Source organism: Dermacentor andersoni, chromosome 8 (assembly GCF_023375885.2).
Source record: "Dermacentor andersoni chromosome 8, qqDerAnde1_hic_scaffold, whole genome shotgun sequence".
NCBI classification, from domain to species: domain Eukaryota; kingdom Metazoa; phylum Arthropoda; class Arachnida; order Ixodida; family Ixodidae; genus Dermacentor; species Dermacentor andersoni.
Window position 1 is genome coordinate 18,728,445 of NC_092821.1, and position 18,729 is coordinate 18,747,173.

At 47.6% G+C, this 18,729-nt stretch overlaps 1 protein-coding gene across 1 annotated transcript in view; it reads right to left on the reverse strand.

Annotated features, from left to right (window-relative positions):
- LOC129383640 (uncharacterized) overlaps positions 1–18,729 on the reverse strand; it is a 170,768-nt gene that overhangs the window by 121,185 nt on the left and 30,854 nt on the right. The window contains exon 4 of the mRNA XM_055068262.2: positions 5,981–6,163. Coding sequence (XP_054924237.1) covers positions 5,981–6,163 — 183 coding nt within the window. The remainder of the gene's footprint in view (positions 1–5,980; positions 6,164–18,729) is intronic.

The window sequence follows — 18,729 nt, forward strand, 5'->3', positions numbered from 1 at the left end:
CCAAATGCGTTAAATGTGCGAAATCTTTAAACATAACCATTGATGGAATTATTACTTGTGCGGATCTACTAGCTTCTGTTTGACAGCAGGTTCCGCAGAAGACTATGAGAGAATGTAAGGCCTTCCACATTCCTGCCTCTTTCAGCGGGCCCTCGCTTCACCACTGAATGCAAAGTACTCAAGACTGTCGTGCCATTTTTTGTATCTTGCTTACTTTCAAAAGGTGTTGAATTCTTTCTGTTCCGAGCATGGGACATTCGCTTGAGCAGTGTTTTACCATACCAGTTATACGAACACGCCAGGTGAATTTCCGCCGTTGTCGTGGCCGTCACCATTAGAGCCACCATGATGTTTCGTATAAGGTAGAAATACAACTGGCGCGTGACATTGGACTACAGAGCTACCAAGGCGTGGTAAAAGAGGACAGCACCTATTTTGACGGCGCTTTGTTTCGTCACACGCATTGCCCCTCCCACATCGCGCCGATCACTGCGACTCAGCGACGGATCAACGAACTTATGGAATCCAGTCGCGGAGAGTACACTACGTCGCGGCGGTCGCTGCATGATCGACGGAATTCGCTGTGTCGTTGATTAAAATCGCGCAATGTGAAACGGCCTTCCTGCGTGGGCCGCGATGCGACGGAGGCGAGCGCCATCTGGAGTTGTTAATACGCAAAACATTTTTCGTGGATGCCTGTCTAGAAGGGCTACTGGCAAGTAAGTTGAAAAGAGTGATAGGGAATACCGCCTTTATCGCGCCATACGGCCTCTGAATTTAAGGTAATTGCATTTTGCCTTAGCTCGATCTCGCAACTTTCCGTCGCGTAATGGACACAGCCTTCGTTGGCTTGAAAGGGCCGACGTGTTTAGTGTACCTTGAAGACGCCGTTTTGCCTCAAACTTAGACGATAACCTCCGTAATGCACTTCACACAATCCTTATTCACATTGTGATGGAAAAGGTACAGTAAAGCCAAATACCAAGTCGACATAGACTGTTTAAGTAGCCTTCCAGAAACCTCGCAATGCTTAAATTGTTTCGTGCCAAGAAAAGACTTAGTTTACGAAAAACTTGTGTCTGAAGTGTTCGAACACCTGTTTTGAAATTCAGATCTCCCGCCGCCTATCTCGGGGAGGGGTAACGTTGCAGACGACACCACCACCCTGTTCTGCCATTGGTTATTAAAACGGCGACCGACAAACGGCGGTACCGATCCAAGACAGAGTCTTTCTCATCATCAGCATCAGCCTATTTTCATCATCATCATCAGCCACTGCAGGACGAAGGCCTCTCCCTGCGATCCGCAATTACCCCTGTCCTGCGCCAACCGATTCCAACTAGCGCCTTGTCTTCTGCCGTCCTCGACTGCGCTTCCCTTCTCTTGGCACCCATTTTGTAACACTAATGGTCCACCGGTTATCTAACCTACGCATTACATGACCTGCCCAGCTCCATTTCTTTCTCTTAATGTCAGTTAGAATATCGGCTATCCCTGTTTGCTCTCTGATCCACACCGCTCTCTTCCTGTCCCTTAACGTTATGCCTGACCTTCGTTGTTCCATCGTTCTTTGCGCGGTCTTTAATTTATTTTCGAGCTTCTTTGTCGGTATCCAAGTCTCTGCTCCATATGGCAGCACTGGTAAAGTGCACTGATTGTACACCTTCCTTTTCAATGATAATGTTAACGTTCCAGTCAGGAGCTGACAATGTCTGCCGTATCTAATCCAACCCATTTTTATTCTTCTATGAATGCCCTTCTCATGATCAGGGTTTCCTGTGATTACCTACGTAAACCTACTCCTTCAGCGACTTTAGAGGCTGACTGGCGATCCTGAAGTCTTCTTGATTTGCCCGGCTATTCTTCATTACCTTTGTCTTCTGCCATATTAATCTGCAACCCCACTCTTACACTCTCTCTGTTAAGGTCCTCAACCATTTGCTGTAACTCGTCTGCATTGTTGCTGAATCGAACAATGTCATCGGCAAACGGAAGGTAGCTGAAATATTCACCGTCGATCCTTACTTCTAAGACTTCCCAGTTTAATAGCTCGAATACTTCTTCCAAGCACACAGTTAATAGCATTGGAGAGATTGTGTCTCCTTGTCTGACCCCTTTTTTTATAGGTATCCTTCTACGTTTATTTTGGAGAATTAAGGTAGCTGTCGAATCTCTGTGGATACTTTTCAATATACTTACGTAAGCGTCCTGGACTCCTTGCTTACGTAATGTCTCTATGACTGATGATATCTCGACGGAATCAAATGCCTATGCGTAGTTTATGAAAGGCATATAGATAGGCTGATTGTACTGTGCGGATTTCTCGATTACCTGATTAATGACATGGATGTGATATATCGTAGAGTATCTGTTCCTGGAACCTATCTGCTGCCTTGGCCGAATAAAGTCCAGTGTTACCCTTTTTCGATTGGAGATTATCTTGGTGAATATTTTATATAATATGAGAAGTAAGCTAATGGGCCTGTAATTTTTTAATTGTTAGGGTCCCTGAATAAATCTAACAGGTAGCGACATTCCTCCTCGCCCGGTCTCTCCTTCTCTTGGCCTTCTTGCCTCTCGCTTTTCCTCTCGTAGCTCACCTTTGCAGTTTGGTCGTTCACTCGGAAACCGCCCTTGGAGCTACATGAGGTGAGACATAAAAAATTGTTGTTGGGTGCTTGCGCATGAACATTTACCGTATATAAAGCTTGACGATTGCGTGCTGGTGCTAGGAGTGATGATGGAACGCTTTGAAACTGGCAGAAGCAGATGTTTTTTGTGCTTTTTCGGCGCGTAACTGGTCGCTGGTTTTGTGGACTCGGGTTGGCTGCCTGCTTCCAGGTAAAAGAAAGCTTTTGTGGTGGTATGGTGGACAAATTTGTTTTAGCGTCGAGTACTAGCAAAAAAATCATAATTCTTTGTCTCGGCAATAATGTATATGTAATGTACACGATGTTTATGTACACGCCAGAGCTCTGTTTGGGTGTTGTGTCGTCCAAGAGATGCGTTGTACTCGTAGGCAAAGACGCTGTCGCGGCTTGCACAGATAAACCCGCTTCGAAACCCGCTTCGAGGAGAGTTTTTTCCATTGCATTGATCAAATTCTTCATTTGGCGTTCTAAAGGCGCTGGCTCGGCGTGAATGGGATGCGATGACGGCTTCGCCGGTACGCCAAAGACGATGCGCTAGCTTATCTGCAGCTCTAAGTAGCTGCCGATTCAACAGCTGCTCGAAGTGCGTACTGCCATAATTGACTGCTGTGTGTCCAGCTTGTACAGCTTCATAATTTAATCATCTTAGTACCAAGATGACTAAACGCTAGGCGCGTAACATATTCGCCTGAAGAACGCGAGCGTCATGTAGAAGCGCGCGCGATCAACGCGGAGCTGGCATCTCTTTATGCAGTGTAACTGGTCCTACGCTTTTACGGCAAACTGGTGCCGTTTGCTCTCAAGCGCCAATATCACAGTAGAACCTGTACTTCATTTGTGAACAAAGCGTATGCAAGGACGAAAGTTACACATAGAAATAGTTTCCATCAATGAGCACTTTCCCCTTTGCGCAGTTCCAAATCAATATCAGCCAACAAACTCGCGCACCACTTTATCCTGCCGAGACGGCGAAGCGGGAAAAGCCTGCTCACAGTAGTCAAAATCATTTTCACTGGTAGTGAACAGTTTGTCCTCGCAAAATATATTTGCAGCGCCCGACAAAAGCATGAACTGACAGAGCTACGCACTATCAGTACTACGACAATAACACGTGTTACGTTTCTAGCATGATATATGAAAGAATACAGCCTACGCACCTGTTGAAGATAGCACGATCAGGAAAATAAATCTGATCAAGCACCGAGGATGGCACCCGTGCATGAGCTTACCGTGCCTGAACTCCCTACGCCGTCAACAAAGAAAAAAAAGCCCTGCTCCTACACGTTTGCACCTCCAGTATTCTTAAAATGAATCCCCAACATAAAACAAAACAAAAACTGAGTTCTTCAATGACGCCGTTAGTCACGAAACTCAGCCAAAGCATCCGAAATCCTTTGCGAAAGCCTCGCCGCGGAAACTCAATGGCCAACTGTCATGGTGGTGAGAGCGCCGACACGGGGAAAAGGAAAAGAAAAAGAGAAAGGGGCGCGAAAAGTACCACGTGACGGCGCTCAACCAATTGGGAGACGCAGACCTTCTCTCCTGCATCCTCACATGCACCTCGGAGCAGCGGGGGCGGCAAGATAAAAGTATGCCGCTACCTATTAGTTTTCTTGAGGGACCTCAAGACAGAGTGGTGGATTCGCCCCTCTAGCTGCTTTTTGGTCAAGTGGTGTAGACCGTTCGGGCATCCAGTGACCTCACACGGAAGTTGAATTCTCTGCTACTTGCAGTTTCTGCGAGCTTCGTGAGCCAGCAAAACCAGCGCAGCACTACACAATAACTACTGAAACGCGAAAGCGTGCGCTGCGCGGAGTCGAGCGAAAACGAAACCATTCGACCGGCCGCGTCGTTGTCAAGGATGATATGAATGAGTTCTTTTTTAAAGGTAACTAGAAGTGGAAAAGTAGCATTTTATTTCGTCTTATAATACAATACGATGATGTTTTTTGCAACGAGTGGTGGAGTACTAGTGCCAGAATTTAACTCAGGAGTGCTTTCGTCATCGGGCAAGTACTTGAATGCCCCCGGAGGGGGGTGGCGGGGGGGTGGGGGTCCCTAATCATGTCCTTTAGTCACCTCAATTTCTTGATTATTAAGGTTCTGTTCGCGATAATATTGACGCCTTAGAGATTCTCGAGCACTAATCTATCACTTTACCTAATATTTGCCTTTAATGGTCCCTTTAAGGGACCTGCGACTGTATTAGAAGCCATCAAGACATCTCGCCTGCTCTTAAACCGAAGAAATGCCGCTTTGCTTCCGAAAACCGTCTGTTCTTTGCCCAAGCCATCAGCAAGTCTGGAGTCCTTCCTGGTCCGCAGAAAACAGCTGCCATTGCAAACTTTCCGCAGCCCGATGACAGGAAGGCAGTGCGCAGGTTTCTTGGTCGGTGTGCCTACTATAGGCGGTATGCCAAGATCGCCGCACTTCTGACTCGTGTCACGAAATCAGACATCGGCTTTAAGTGGGAAACAATGCAAGCCAAGGCATTCAGGAATAAAACTACGCCTGTAGTCACCACCAGTGCTTGACTGCACCGACGAAAGCGGCGATGCCGAAATCCACATCAACGCAAGGAGCGTAGACCTTGACTCTGTCCTAGTCCAGGGGAAACACGGACTTCAAGGGGTTGTATTTTACGCTAATTGGTCGCTGCCGAAAGCTCAAACCAGTCACTCAACCTTGGAAAAGGAATACCTTCCTATAAATAACTTGAGCTATGATGAAATTTTGCCGTTCCCTACATGGGGGCAGTTCAAAAGTTCAACAGTTCAAAAGGACGACAGCTCTTTTCTAGGGACGATAATTGCCGACGAATTCATCGAACAGCAGCGAGCTCACCTGTAGCTAAAAAAAGGCTTGTCGAGTTTTTAGAAGGGAAGACCGACTTTGTCCTGAGGGCAATGAGGAGCGGATTGTCTTTGTTTTCGTGGCAAATCGATACCTCCTAAATATAACTGTTCACCAGTCAGCGCCATAGCTATACATTTATGTTAACATTTACATAACATTTACATCGTTATGTTGACATCATATACCCTAGGTAATGTCATGCTTTCATATTTACTGAGTCCACTTACTCAACTTACAAATGAACATCTGCTTCGAGAGCCAAGTACTAAATACAATAAAAGTATTAGACCGCGTGCACAGCAGCACCCATGCTCAGTATTTCTCCAAGTTAAGCGATGATGCACGTGACACATCATACAGCAGTCATTCCATTATAATACGCTGATCTTATCGAAATATTTGGTATGAAAATGGCATTATAAAGAAATCTGAATGTGCTATTCAGCGATGTAGAAATAAAAACAGTGGCATACTTCCAAAGTTCCGCTGGGCACCTGTATTGGGCTTAAAACTTCAATATATGTCAGGTCATGGCGGTATGATCGAAAGGTGGTAATTTGTCTACTAAAGCGTGTTTTCCAGCATTTCACTCTTCTTGCGTATGTCGGCATGTTCACGGCCCTGTAGAGAAACAGTCGTGTCGGTCCAGAGAGCATCTGCAATAAGAATAATATATTTTTTTATTATTCTGATGCAGCAGCTTGAGCTAAAATACAGGAAAAGGGAATTGAGTCAAATCATTGAGGGCACGCAGTAGGATTGTTTATTTATGATATAATTTAGCGAACATACGTCAGCTGCAAAGATGTCCACGTTCATAGTATTCTGTGTTCTGAATCATTGTTTTGTATTTTGCTTACCTTGCAGTTAAATTATTCAGCTATGTAGTCAACTATGTTGACTTTGTGTACGTCCCCCCCCCCCACCCTCCTCCCTGCGGTAATGCCACTACGGGGATGCAGGTTTTCTGTAAACAAAATAAAGCGCTATGAAGATGAAGCCATGCGTGCTATTACGTCATTTGCAACCGTCTAACAATATAGCTGACACGATCAATGCATTCTTAGCGATATCGACTTCCTGCTGTTCATCTGCTCAATTTATCATACGCCTACCGATTTCCATTCATTACTCCACCTTGTCCTTGATCACCCTCGATTGCATTTCAGTCGATACCTTCCAGGCTCGCGCTTTTTATTGCCTCTGTTTAATAAAGACGTACCAATTCCTACGCTTTTGTCTTTTGCAAAACGAGGATGTTCGCTAGAAGAGTCTAGCAGTGGGAACAGGCATAGGTGCCACGTTGCTGGTACGGCATACGAGCAACTGACCCTGTGCGATTTTTCAACATTCGAAGTCCCGAACTTGGCTCCTAAAGCGCGCATGCGGCTTGGACGGTTAGATCACGGTGCGCGCCTCGGTGGCTTCTCTCCTTATGTTACAGCAAAGCTGTAAATGCGACAAGATGCCATAGGAAGTGTTTTATGCCAGTTCTCACGGCGCCCTTAATGAACCCAATTATTCATCACATTTATGTTTACATGTGGGGTGGAGTGTCGGTAGAGATTAGATTCAGACAAGTTTTAAAGTTCTTGAGTGAATTAGGGGCTGAATAAAAATTCATGTACCGCAGTTTTCTGACGGTTTTGAGGTGTTACACGAAACGCTTCAAATGTTTTCCCGCTGGGACAAGAAAAAGTGACAACAGTTCTCTATTTGTAGAACGTGAGGACCGTGTTATGCGTAACATGTACGGAAAGATTGAAATGTTTCTGTTGAAAACATCCTTTGCGGAAAATGACGTTGTGAATGGAAGCGTTCCAGAGCTTTACAAGCGTATATTGAAAACGCACAGAAAGATTGCTGATTGACCTCAAAGAAGTCGAAGGGCCACAAAACTGAAATTATTCGAGAACTCGGAGCAGTTTGTGCGTACGGTGCGTACGCAGTGTCAAGAATGTCAAGTATTTAGAGCTTTTGCTAAAAAAAAGTAGAAAGAAAGTGCTCGAAAGCGGTTTACGCGGCGATTAGTTCGTTCCTAACGCCCCAAGCGAACTGAAGGTCACACCAAATTTAAAATTCGGGAAAATTGAGCACAAATTAGGCGGAATAGATGACGGAACTTTAGCATTTCTGGATTACTTAGGAGCGTTAGACATAATTGCTGAACGCGAAGACTTTACACTATTTTCACACGGTACACGACTACGCTTCTTCGGAAACCTCGGTCAACTACAAAATAGACATTATCTATATTTTAGGAAAGTAAAGGTAATGTGCAAGCAAAGATAAATGTGGGCGGGTTAACTGTTGCCTTTCCAAGAAGTGATGCATTCCAACTAGCCCAAACTGGTACCCTTCTAACGGTCTTCAAGGTTATGGGTGTTGTACGAGGTGCGCGCACTGTACCCCGTTACCCTGCCAAATGGCACTGAATTACGAATTGCACTGATAGCAAACTTAGCGAAAATGCAGCAAAGTGGACACTATGTCGAATATGTGCGCGCAATTATACTTTGTTAAATATATACAGCTTTGCAAAAAATTTCTGTATGGAGTTTTCATAACCACTTTACATTCGTTTTACGCTGTTCCTAGTGCCCGGAGAAGCTATGCCTTATGTGTTAGTGTACATTTGGTGGAACTGTAGAGAAACTCATGTGAATTGTGCGACGAAACTATATCGTTTCTGACTTAAAGAGGGCGTTGCAAATTTTTATTGAGCCCTCATCTCTTCCTGTATTTTCATAATATATACGAGGTCCATAGTATGCTTTCCCAGTGTGCTCTGTGAATTGAACAAGGCACATTGATTATATTGTTACTCAGCAATGGGGTATGGTCTGCAAAAGATATGTAGGGTAACGTGTTGTCTTAGTCACTGTGGTCCGGAGAAAGCTACATGGATAGCATTTCCCTCAACTTTTAGTTCAGCCGCTCAGTTATTCCATTGGTCTACGGGTGATATGCGGTGGATAGTTTCTGCACGGTAGAAGAGGAGCAAAGATCTTTGAAATCGCGGGACAAGAAACGTTCAGCCTTGACCAGTGAGCAGCTGCTTTGGTGCGCCGTGATGTGTATGACGTCATAGAGGACGTCATAGAGAACATCATAAGGAAATTCGCAACATCCGTAAAGCAGCTTGTCGCCAATGCTCGCGTGATAGCATAGCGCGTCGTGTAGTCCGCGATGACAGAGACCTACTTCTTGCCCATTCTAAACGTAAGAAATGGTCCTAGGAGATCGATACCGGCGCGAAAGAATGGTTCGGAGGGGACATCGATTGGCTATAGAGGTCTAGCGGGCAACACAGCCGGTCGCTTGCGGCGCTGAGGGAGTGCGCAGGGGCATCGTGAGCATCATGGTCTGGACTGTCGACCGGGTGACGGGAGACAGTCGGCGTCCTTGTGTAAACGGTCATATTGTCACGTGGTAGTGACGTTAAAGAACACAGTAGCAATACTGTGAAAGACAAAACTAGCTTTTATTGGGCGAACCTGTGCCCACAAGGACAGGCTACACTTAAAGCACAACGATAGCGGCGAACACAGTCGGCGATCGTCGAAAATCTGATCAGCGGGTCAAGCGCGTCGGCTTTTATACAGCAGTCGTCGAATCTTCCAGACTAATCATTGGGACCCGCGTGCCTTCCACAAAGTTCTACACCATTCGCGTCAGGCGATGAAATCAGATAACACAAGGTTCGGCGACAAGAGACAGCGGATAGAAGCATCGATAACTTTCCAGAAACTTCGGATATATGCAGGCACGTCCCGCGCTGTGCGATAACATTTGTTAAGCGGCGAAACGTGTCACCCGATAAAGACAAACAAGTACACGTGTCAATATTTACACAAAGCAGTAAAAGTGTATTCTTGTAGGCGCAGCGCCCACAGACCCAGTCGTCCATTCGGGACTTTCAGTGCTTAGAGCCAGCACAGGGCACGGTGATCAGTGATAACGAAAAATCGGCGGCTAAATAAGTATGGGTGGAACTTGGCTACTGAGAAAACCAACGCCATGCACTTACGTTCCGTGACAGAAAACTTCCGTTCTGTGGGTGAGAGAAGGCGACTCGAGCATGCAATTAAGCGCTCTACGTTGTTCTGCTGTTGAAAGATGGCCGCTCCTATTCTATGGTTGCTAGCATCTGTGCGAGTTTCAGTAGGAGCAGATGGGTCTTCGTGAGCCAGCAAAGGGGGAGACTTGCAAGCGGGGGAGGGCGGCGAAGGCTTCGGCTTGCGCAGTGCCCCATGAGGAGGAAAGAAAGGAAACATCTTTTTTGAGGGGAGAGTGAGTGGGTGGGCGGTACCGGCAACGTGCTTGATGAAGGGATAGAAATTGTAGTATTGTCCAACGGAGTTTCTGACATCTGCTGTGTATGATGGTAAGGGAAAGTTTTGGGACGGCGCGAATCCTGTCAGAGTCGGGTTAAACGCCTGCAGCAGTGACAAGGTGGCCCAGAACAGTAATCTGGCGACGTCCAAACGGGCACTTGGAGAAGCTGAGTTGGAGGCCGGCACGTCGGAAAACATAGACAAATAAAGAAGACAACTGGACAATTTATGGCCGCAAAGTAGCAAGTACATCATTCGTTCAAAGGTTGGAGGGGCATTAAAAAGACGGGATGGCGCAACGTTGAATTGATAAATCCCGTCCAGTGTTATGAAAGTGGTGCTTTTGCAGTCCATGTCATCTACAGAGATCTGCCAATACTCAGAGTGACGGTCTATGGACGAGAAGTACTTAGTTCCCTGCAGGCAGTCCAAGCTTCATCAATATGTAGCGGCTAGTAGATGGCGTTGGTCGTGTTCTTACTCAGATGTGGGTAATCGACGCAAAAATGCCAGCTGCCATCCTTCTTCTTAAAAAGAACTTCTTGGGACGCCCACGAACAAGATAAATGTTCAATGACGCCTTAGCATTTTGTCCACCTCGTGCAGTACAACTTGACGTTCAGCATGTGAAACATGGTATGGATGTCGGCATATGGGATTGGGGTGACAGGTTTACATGCGGTGAGTGACCGCTCGCGTCTGGCCTGAGGGCCGGCCATCAAAATTTTAAAAACGATGTCGGGATTACCCTCCAAGACGCAGCGCATTCTTCTTCCTACGAGCGGAAAAGGTCAGGTGTGGTCATATTGCAAAGTTCGTTTAGTACAGAAGTGGACTGGTAGAACCTACCGGTAGATGAAGGGGGAACTTCCACGTCTAATACAAATATCTCACAATCACTGATAGGCGAAATGTGGGCCATCGGCATACCTCTCGGGATAACCTGCGCGAATCAGTTAATGTTCAGGAAAGGGAGTGTAGTCCGATTGTTTCCAACGGTGAGTAGGGTGTGCAGAACGGAGTCATTCTTTCCAAGCATTTCGTCAGCACTCGGACACGCCATATAGCTGCCGTCAGGAATAGGTAGAAATGAGGTCAAAGTAACGGTCAAGTGAACAGAGAATATTTAGGTCGTGTCGTCAGTTCAGCATTACCTCCGGGAGGTGCGGCAGTTAGTTGTCCAGAGAAAGCGTATGATGTTCATTCGGGATGGCGGGCAACTAACCTCTGGCAGTAGGAATGATGGCCGACGATGTGGTGGCGAACGAAACTGGTGATAACAGAATGACAGTGAGGAACTGTTCCACGTAGCAGCAGCATCGTTGTTAGGAAGTTGCTGGTCAAATGGCGGCTGGAAACTGCATGGGCCCGTCTGGAACGGTAGTAATCATAGGTCGGTCGTGGAAGTGAGGAGCCGATACGGTTGCGGCAATGCCGGCAGTGAGACTGATTCGACGGCAGTCAAAGCAGATTGGTCAATCATCTGCAGTTCGCCACTGAGACGGGTTTAGATAGCCTGGTGGGTACCACTGGCTAGTCGAAGGATAAGGTCCATCATAGACTGAGCAGAATTAACTCCGACATATTGGAGTTCTCGCGGACTATTGCTTGATTAAGTGTTACCGTGGCGTAGCTGTTAGAATCATTGATGCGTAAAAAAAAAAGTGGCAGAACAATTCGTCTCATTTCTTGGGATGTAGATGGTTGCTGCATTCTGCTGTCCTTGCATGAGGAAGTCGCAGCTGTTTTTCGCAAGCGGGCGCATGACGCTGCAATGCGGCGGCTTTTTGCTTGCTAAAGGCACACCTTGATAATATCGCCGCCTGTTTCTTACTTATCAACACGCTGAAATTAATGTCAGCGATGCCCTTAAAAGCATACCTGACCTTGTCCTACTCGCACATGACACTGTCAGCCTTGCGGTACAGAGCAGGCACGTACTGGATTTAAGCGAGGTATGATTCCGTGGACTTTTGCGCACGAGTCGCTAGAGCTTTCTTTGTCGTGTATTTCCGCCCAAATGAATGACCATGCAAGCTTTTCAGCTTCAGTTTGGACGTATACCAGTTTTTAAGCTCATCTTCGTACTTGTCAAACCATAACCTCGCCATGCCTTGCAGGTAAAACTTCACTTTGGCCAACGTTAAGGTTGCATCTCATCTGTTGTGGGTTCTCACACGCTCATGTACGGCAATCCAGTCTTCCACGTCCATGTTTTGGGTGCGACAGAACGTTCCTGGTTATTTCGGACACGCCAGGACAAGGTTCGGGTAGTCGCCACTGGTGCATGCCCCACCTCCTCCGTCATGATGATAATGATGATCGCCGGCAGGGACGACCGCTGCATAATTCCGCGGAGCTCCGTCTCTGGGGTCTGCCCCGAACCTCCACAAAATTGGCACGGGGCAGAATTAGTGGAGCGAAGGTGTACTTGGAAGGTATTCACAAACTGCAGCAACGCAGCATACACAAGCTGGCTGCCCGAACCAGCTGCACGCTCTCTTTGTCATATTATCATGTGGTAGTGACGGTAAAGAACACAGTAGCAATAGTGTGAAAAACGAAGCTAACTTTTATTGGGTGAACATGTGTCCACAAAAACAGGCTACACTTAAAGCACAACGATAGCGGTGAACACAGTCGGCGATCGTCGAAATTTGATCTGCGGGTCAAGCGCGTCGGCTTTCATACATCAGTCATCGAAGGTTCCAGAGTGACCGCTGGCGCCCTCGTGTCTTCCAGAAAGTTCTACACCCTCCGCGTTGCGCAATGAAATCAGATTACGCAGGGTTCGGTGACAACAGACAGCGGATAGAACCATCGACAACGTTCGAGAAACTTCAGATACATGCAGGCGTGTCCTGCGCTGTTCGATAACACATGTTAGGCGGTGAAATGTGATCACCCGATAAAGATAACTACGCGTGTCAATACCACCCCACTTAAAAAGCATCCACCCGATGCTACAAACATAAGAGAGTGAAACACGAAAGGACACTTATTGAACAAAAGTAACAAAACAACAAAGAAACAAACTGCAAAGTAGCACATTCCACAAAAAGAAGGTCCAGAGTTCAGTTATGCAAAGTCCCAAAGTGCGTTAGCGCTGGTACAATGCCTTAAGTCGCACAACGTGGACTATTTCAGGTCATGAGCGGCGCCGCTGTGACAGCGAAATGCCGTCTTGTACGACCTCATAGTCAAGGGCGCCAATGCGTCGGATGATCTTGTAGGGTCCGAAATAGCGGCGTAAAAGCTTCTGGCTAAGTCCTCGTCGGCGTGTTGGGGTCCAAACCCAAACACAGTCGCCGGGCTGGTACTCGACGCAGCGTCGTCGAAGGCTGTAGCATGGCTGTAGTGTCGGCTGTCGGTTCTCTGCTTGTTCTTGATCCGGAGGCGGGTGAGCTGTCAGGCGTCTTCAGCACGCTGCAAATATATGGCAACGTCAATATCCTCTTCGTCAGTGACGTGCGGCAGCATGGCGTCGATAGTTGTCGTAGGGTTCCTACCGTAAATCAGTTTGAACGGCGTGATCTGTGTTGTTTCTTGCACCACCGTGTTGTAAGCGAAGGTTACGTACGGCAGGACGCTATCCTAGGTCTTGCGTTTGACGTCAACGCACATTGCTAGCATGTTGGCGACGGTCTTATTCAGGTTCTCAGTAAGACCACTCGTCTGCGGGTGGTAAGCAGTTGTCCTCCTGTGGCTTGTCTCGCTGTATTGCAGAGCGGCTTGGGTGAGCTTGGCTATAAAGGCCGTTCCTCTGTCGGTGATGAGGACTACTGGGGCGCCATGTCGTAGCGGGATGTTTTCGACGAAGATTTTCGCCACTTCGCCTACGCTACCTTTCGGCAGAGCTTTTGTTTCAGTGAAACGGGTGAGGTAGTCCGTCGCCAGGATGATCGACTTATTTCAGGTTGTTGACGTCGGAAAGGGCCCCGACAAGTCTATCCCGATCTGTTGAAATGGTTGGCAAGGAGGCTCGATCGGCTGTACTAATCCCGCTGGACTTGTCGGTGGTATCTTGCGTTCATTTTATTTCATTTAGTTTTCATTTTATTGTTACTCTTGTCATACAAGTTATCAAAACACTGACTGAACCGTTGCTGACAGTCTCGGCATGTCGTTACGTAACGGGCGATGTCGGCGGTAAGGCGCGGCCAGTAATACTTTCCTTGTATCCTCGATAGCGTCCGATAGAATCCCAGTTGCCCAGTGGTCGGATCGTCATGCCGGGCGTGCAGTACCTCTGGACGCAGCGATGAGGCAACAACAAGAAAGTTGTTGTTGCAGACTGGTGAGAAGGTCTTTATGAGTAGGCTGTTTTTAAGCGAGAACGAAGACAACCCTAGACAATCCTCCTTTAAATGCCCTAGGGACAACGTCAGTGTGCCCTTCCAAATACATGACGAGGCTTTTTAGCTCCGTGTCTGCTCGTTGATGTTCAGCGAAGTCTTCCGCCCTTATTATTCCAAGGAAGGCCAGGCCATCCTCGTCATCTTGCGGTGGCGGGTGAATGGGGGCGCGTGATAGGCCACCGGCATCAGAGTGTTTTTGTCCGGACTTGTAGGTTACAGAGGTGTCATATTCTTGCAGTCTGAGGCTCCACCGTGCCAGTTGTCCTGAAGGGTCCTTTAAGTTCGCTAGCCAACACCTACGCGTGTTGGTCGCTGACGACTTTGAATGGCCTGTCACATCGGTAAGGGTGAAATTTCGTTGTAGCCCAAATGATGGCGAGGCATTCCTTTTCGGGCGTAGAATAATTGCCTTCCCCTCTTGACAGAGACTGGCTAGCGTACGCAATCATGCGTTTAAGTCTGTCTTTCCATTGGACTAGGACGGCAACGAGACTTAGGCTACTGGCGTCAGTGAGGATTGCGATGTCGGCGTCTTCGTCGAAGTGCGCAAGTATTGGAGGCGACCCGCCGTGGTTGCTCAGTGGCTATGGTGTTAGGCTGCTGAGCACGAGGTCGCGGGATCGAATCCCGGCCACGGCGGCCGCATTTCGATGGGGGCGAAATGCGAAAACACCCGTGTACTTAGATTTAGGTGCACGTTAAAGAACCCCAGGTGGTCGAAATTTCCGGAGTCCTCCACTACGGCGTGCCTCATAATCAGAAAGTGGTTTTGGCACGTAAAACCCCATAATTTAATTTTTTTTTAAAGTATTGGAGGCGACTGCATACGTCGTTTGAGTTCTTGAAATGCGTCCGTCTGCGGCATTTCCCACTTGAACTTGACATCATAATTAGTTAGATGTGTCAGCGACTCAGCGATGCGTGAAAAGTCCTTGACAAAGTGCCTATAGTAGGCACACATGCCAAGGAGTCGACGCACTGCCTTCTTGTCGACGGGCTGCGGGAACGTTGCGATGGCAGCTGTTTCCTGCGGATCGGGGCAGACTCCAGATTTGCTGATGACGTGGCCTAGGAACACAGCTCATCGTAAGCGAAGCGGCACTTTTCCGGCTTCAGAGTGAGCCCTCTTGACTTGATGGCTTCTAGTACTTTCGCAAGCCGCCTGAGGGGATGGTCAAAATTTCCGGTGAAGAAGACGACGTCATCCAAGTAAACAAGACTGGTCGACCACTTGAATCCTACTAAAACCACGTCCATCACGCGCTGGAAAGTTGCAGGCGCCGAGCACAGTCCAAATGGACTGTGCTGGGCAAATGCAAAGGCACGGTACGGTAGAGGGTACGCTAGAGGAGCAAAATAATCGTTTAGAAAATGCTGAGCAGTATTCAAGAAAGTGGAACCTTGAAATAAAGGGCGTCGAAAAACAGCCAAACGAAAGCGTTCCCGACATACTGTCCAAAATAGGTAACGTCATCAACGAACCGATAACTGCCTGCAAGTGATATCCAAATATGCCACCGCGTGCCGACTCGGAACAGTGACAATATAAACATTGCAGTTCAATTCAGGTCTCGTGCGAAGCTCGATGCTGCCTGTATTGGTTGGGGTCGGGCATGAAATAGATGGTAGCTGGCCCATGCCGTTCAGGGGCGTAGCCAGGGAGGGGGGGGGGGGGGCTTATGGGGCTTCAGCCCCCCCCGAACTTTTTCGTGCTGTCCATTCACCGCCGAACAAAGCAAGCCCCGGCGCCGGAAATCATTCTGGATTTTGTCTAGAACGTCTTTTTCACGCTTAAAAATCCATTTCACCGCGAAAATTGCCAACTCGGGCTGGATTTCGCGGCAACGCCCATGCACCGGGAGTCACATAACGCTAGCAGCCCCATCCGAGCACAAAACTTCAAGGACCTTTTGTTGGCGAACGGGCTGGCGCGGCATCTCGCGGAGGCCGCGGAATCTACACTCTATCATGGAATCTGCGGAGCGCGTGGATGTCAATTCCGAAACTTTATGGGTATAAAGTTCTCATAAACTTTTGATGTGAAAGGTGCATTGATATTTCAAAAGATGTGCTTTAGATTTTCAATTGCGGAGCTTTGTAAGTTTAATGTTGCCATAAATATTTGACGCCAAAGCTGCATTAACTTTTCCAAAGTAACACATCGGGCCATACAACGAGACAAGCCAAATAAACACACTATCCGACAAGTTGTACAAAGCCCGCAGCGAGGCCCGATGGGACGAAGCGTTGTGGTGGTTCATTCCTGACGTCATGTCACATAAAAAATTATCAACATATTTTTCACCTGCGCCAAAGCATCCAGTGAAGACACTAAAGCCAGCCAAGGTAACTACGTTTTTTTTTATTTTTTCTACTTTGACTTTTAATCGCGAGGACACATTGATCCCCTTCAATTTTTTTGTTCTCGCTCCCCTTCCCGCGGGCTGCGAGAGCCAGCCAGAGCGCATGCGTTTTTCTCGTGTTGCCCCGACCACCGCGCGGCGCACTTCGGTGCACATTCGGTTTTCTCTGGCGGAGCGCATTTTCGTCTGGCAGTTTTAGACGCTTTCTGGCTAGCAGACGAGAAAAAGAAACAATGGTCGCTCGCCGCCATCACTGTGGGGACGACGGATTGCACCGCGTTCGCTTGAGCGCAACCTCTCCAGAATGTCTTGCCTCGCCGGTGTAGGATACCGAGTAGTATGCGCATGGTTCTTGGTGGACCAAGCGTCTCGTGTTTGCTTCGATATTCCTTGAATAGCCACATTAGTTGCCCAAAGTAGGAATTCGATTGTGACCAACATACTTTCCTTTGCGTTTTTTTTTTCATTATGGTGCCCCCGCCCGACAAAAGGAAAAAAAGAAAAACGTTGAGGCGCAGCGAATTGTCGCGTGGTGAAAGTTCTATTTTGTTACTTATGTTGCGGAAAGTAATGGGCCATGGGACGCTTCAGCTGCGGATACTCTTATTATATTATTGCAATAGCAATTATATGGAGACTCCAGGCGCATTCCTGCCGTCGCCGTCGCCCTCACGTTCCGCATAAATTCTAAGGGCGATAACATCGTGACCGTGCACCGCATGTTGTATGTGCGAGTGAAAGCATGTGGGGGGTGGGGGGGCCGACGATGGTGGCTCAGTCTTGCGTGCGCAAGGGAGAAAAGTGAGGAGCAAGCGCGCCGCCTTCGGTCGCGCACAATACATCGGGGGGAGTGGACGGAATGGGGGCGGGATCTAGGATTCTGTGAATCTGTGATTGCGTAACATGTTTATTTGCCTTGTTTGACCCATTATATAGCGTGACTCTTTCTTAGATACGTACATATATTGGAGACTTATACGTATGTTTTGTGTATACGTGCAGTGAACTATGTTTCCAGTGGCACTTTTTTGCCCGTTATCAAGCTGTGTCTTCGCATTTGTATATTCCATTGTATCTTCGCATTTCTAATGTACGAGGGCAATCAAATGAAAGTGAGCATACCCACCCCGCGCAATTATGGTTCTGTTCATTATCTGCAAGGCCTGCGCGTAGCACACAGGCATCTGTGATTTACAAAAGTGACACGCAGGTTTGAGGATAAATGTTCTTTAACGCTTTCATACACTGGGATGAACATGGTTGCGTGACGTAATGGACGCTCCAGAAGTGGAGCAGCGTAGTGCCGTGAGGTTTTTGACAGCTGAAGGTGTTTCCCAAAAATAAATTAAGTCACCGTATGGCTGCCGTGTACGTCGAACATTGCATTTCATTGGCCACTGTGAAGCGTTAGAACAAACGGTTCAAAGAAGGACGTGAAATTTGTAAAGACGACCCCAGACCCAGCCAAAGCCATCGTGCAATCACACCTAACAAAATTGAAAAGGTTGATGAGCTGATGACACAAGAACGGAGGATAAGCATCGATGAACTGCCAGAGCGTGTGAACATCGCTCACGGTTCGGTTCACCGTCACCGTTCACGCCGTAATTCATGAACATTTCGGCTATCGGCTCTTGTATGCGCAATGGATGCCCAAAATTTTGGACCACCGCCAGAATACGGAGATGTTCGGCGCTGCCTTCACTCATCTGATCCGGTATGACAATAAAGGTGACGATTTCTTGTCTGGAATTGTGATCGGAGACGAACCATCATGCCACTACTACGAGCCTGAGTCACTACAGCAAATCTTATAATGGAAACATTTGAATTCACCACCCCAAAAGAAAGCAAAGGCCGTCATTTCCGCCGGACTGGTATTGTTGACTTTTATTTTTCGATTGTCAGGGGCCATTACTGATAGAATTTGCTAAATCTTGAGAGACTATCAATTGTTTCCGCTATTGCTAAGCGCCGGATCGGCTGCGTGTCGCAATCAAGAACAAACTACGTGACAAATTGATGAATGGGGTCATCTTGTTCCACGACAATGCCCGTCCCTGCGTCGCTGATGTGGTTAATACAAAACTGGCAAAGTTCAAGCGGGGAACGCTGCAACATCCGCCAGACAGCTCAGACCTGTCGCCTTGTGACTTCCCCATTT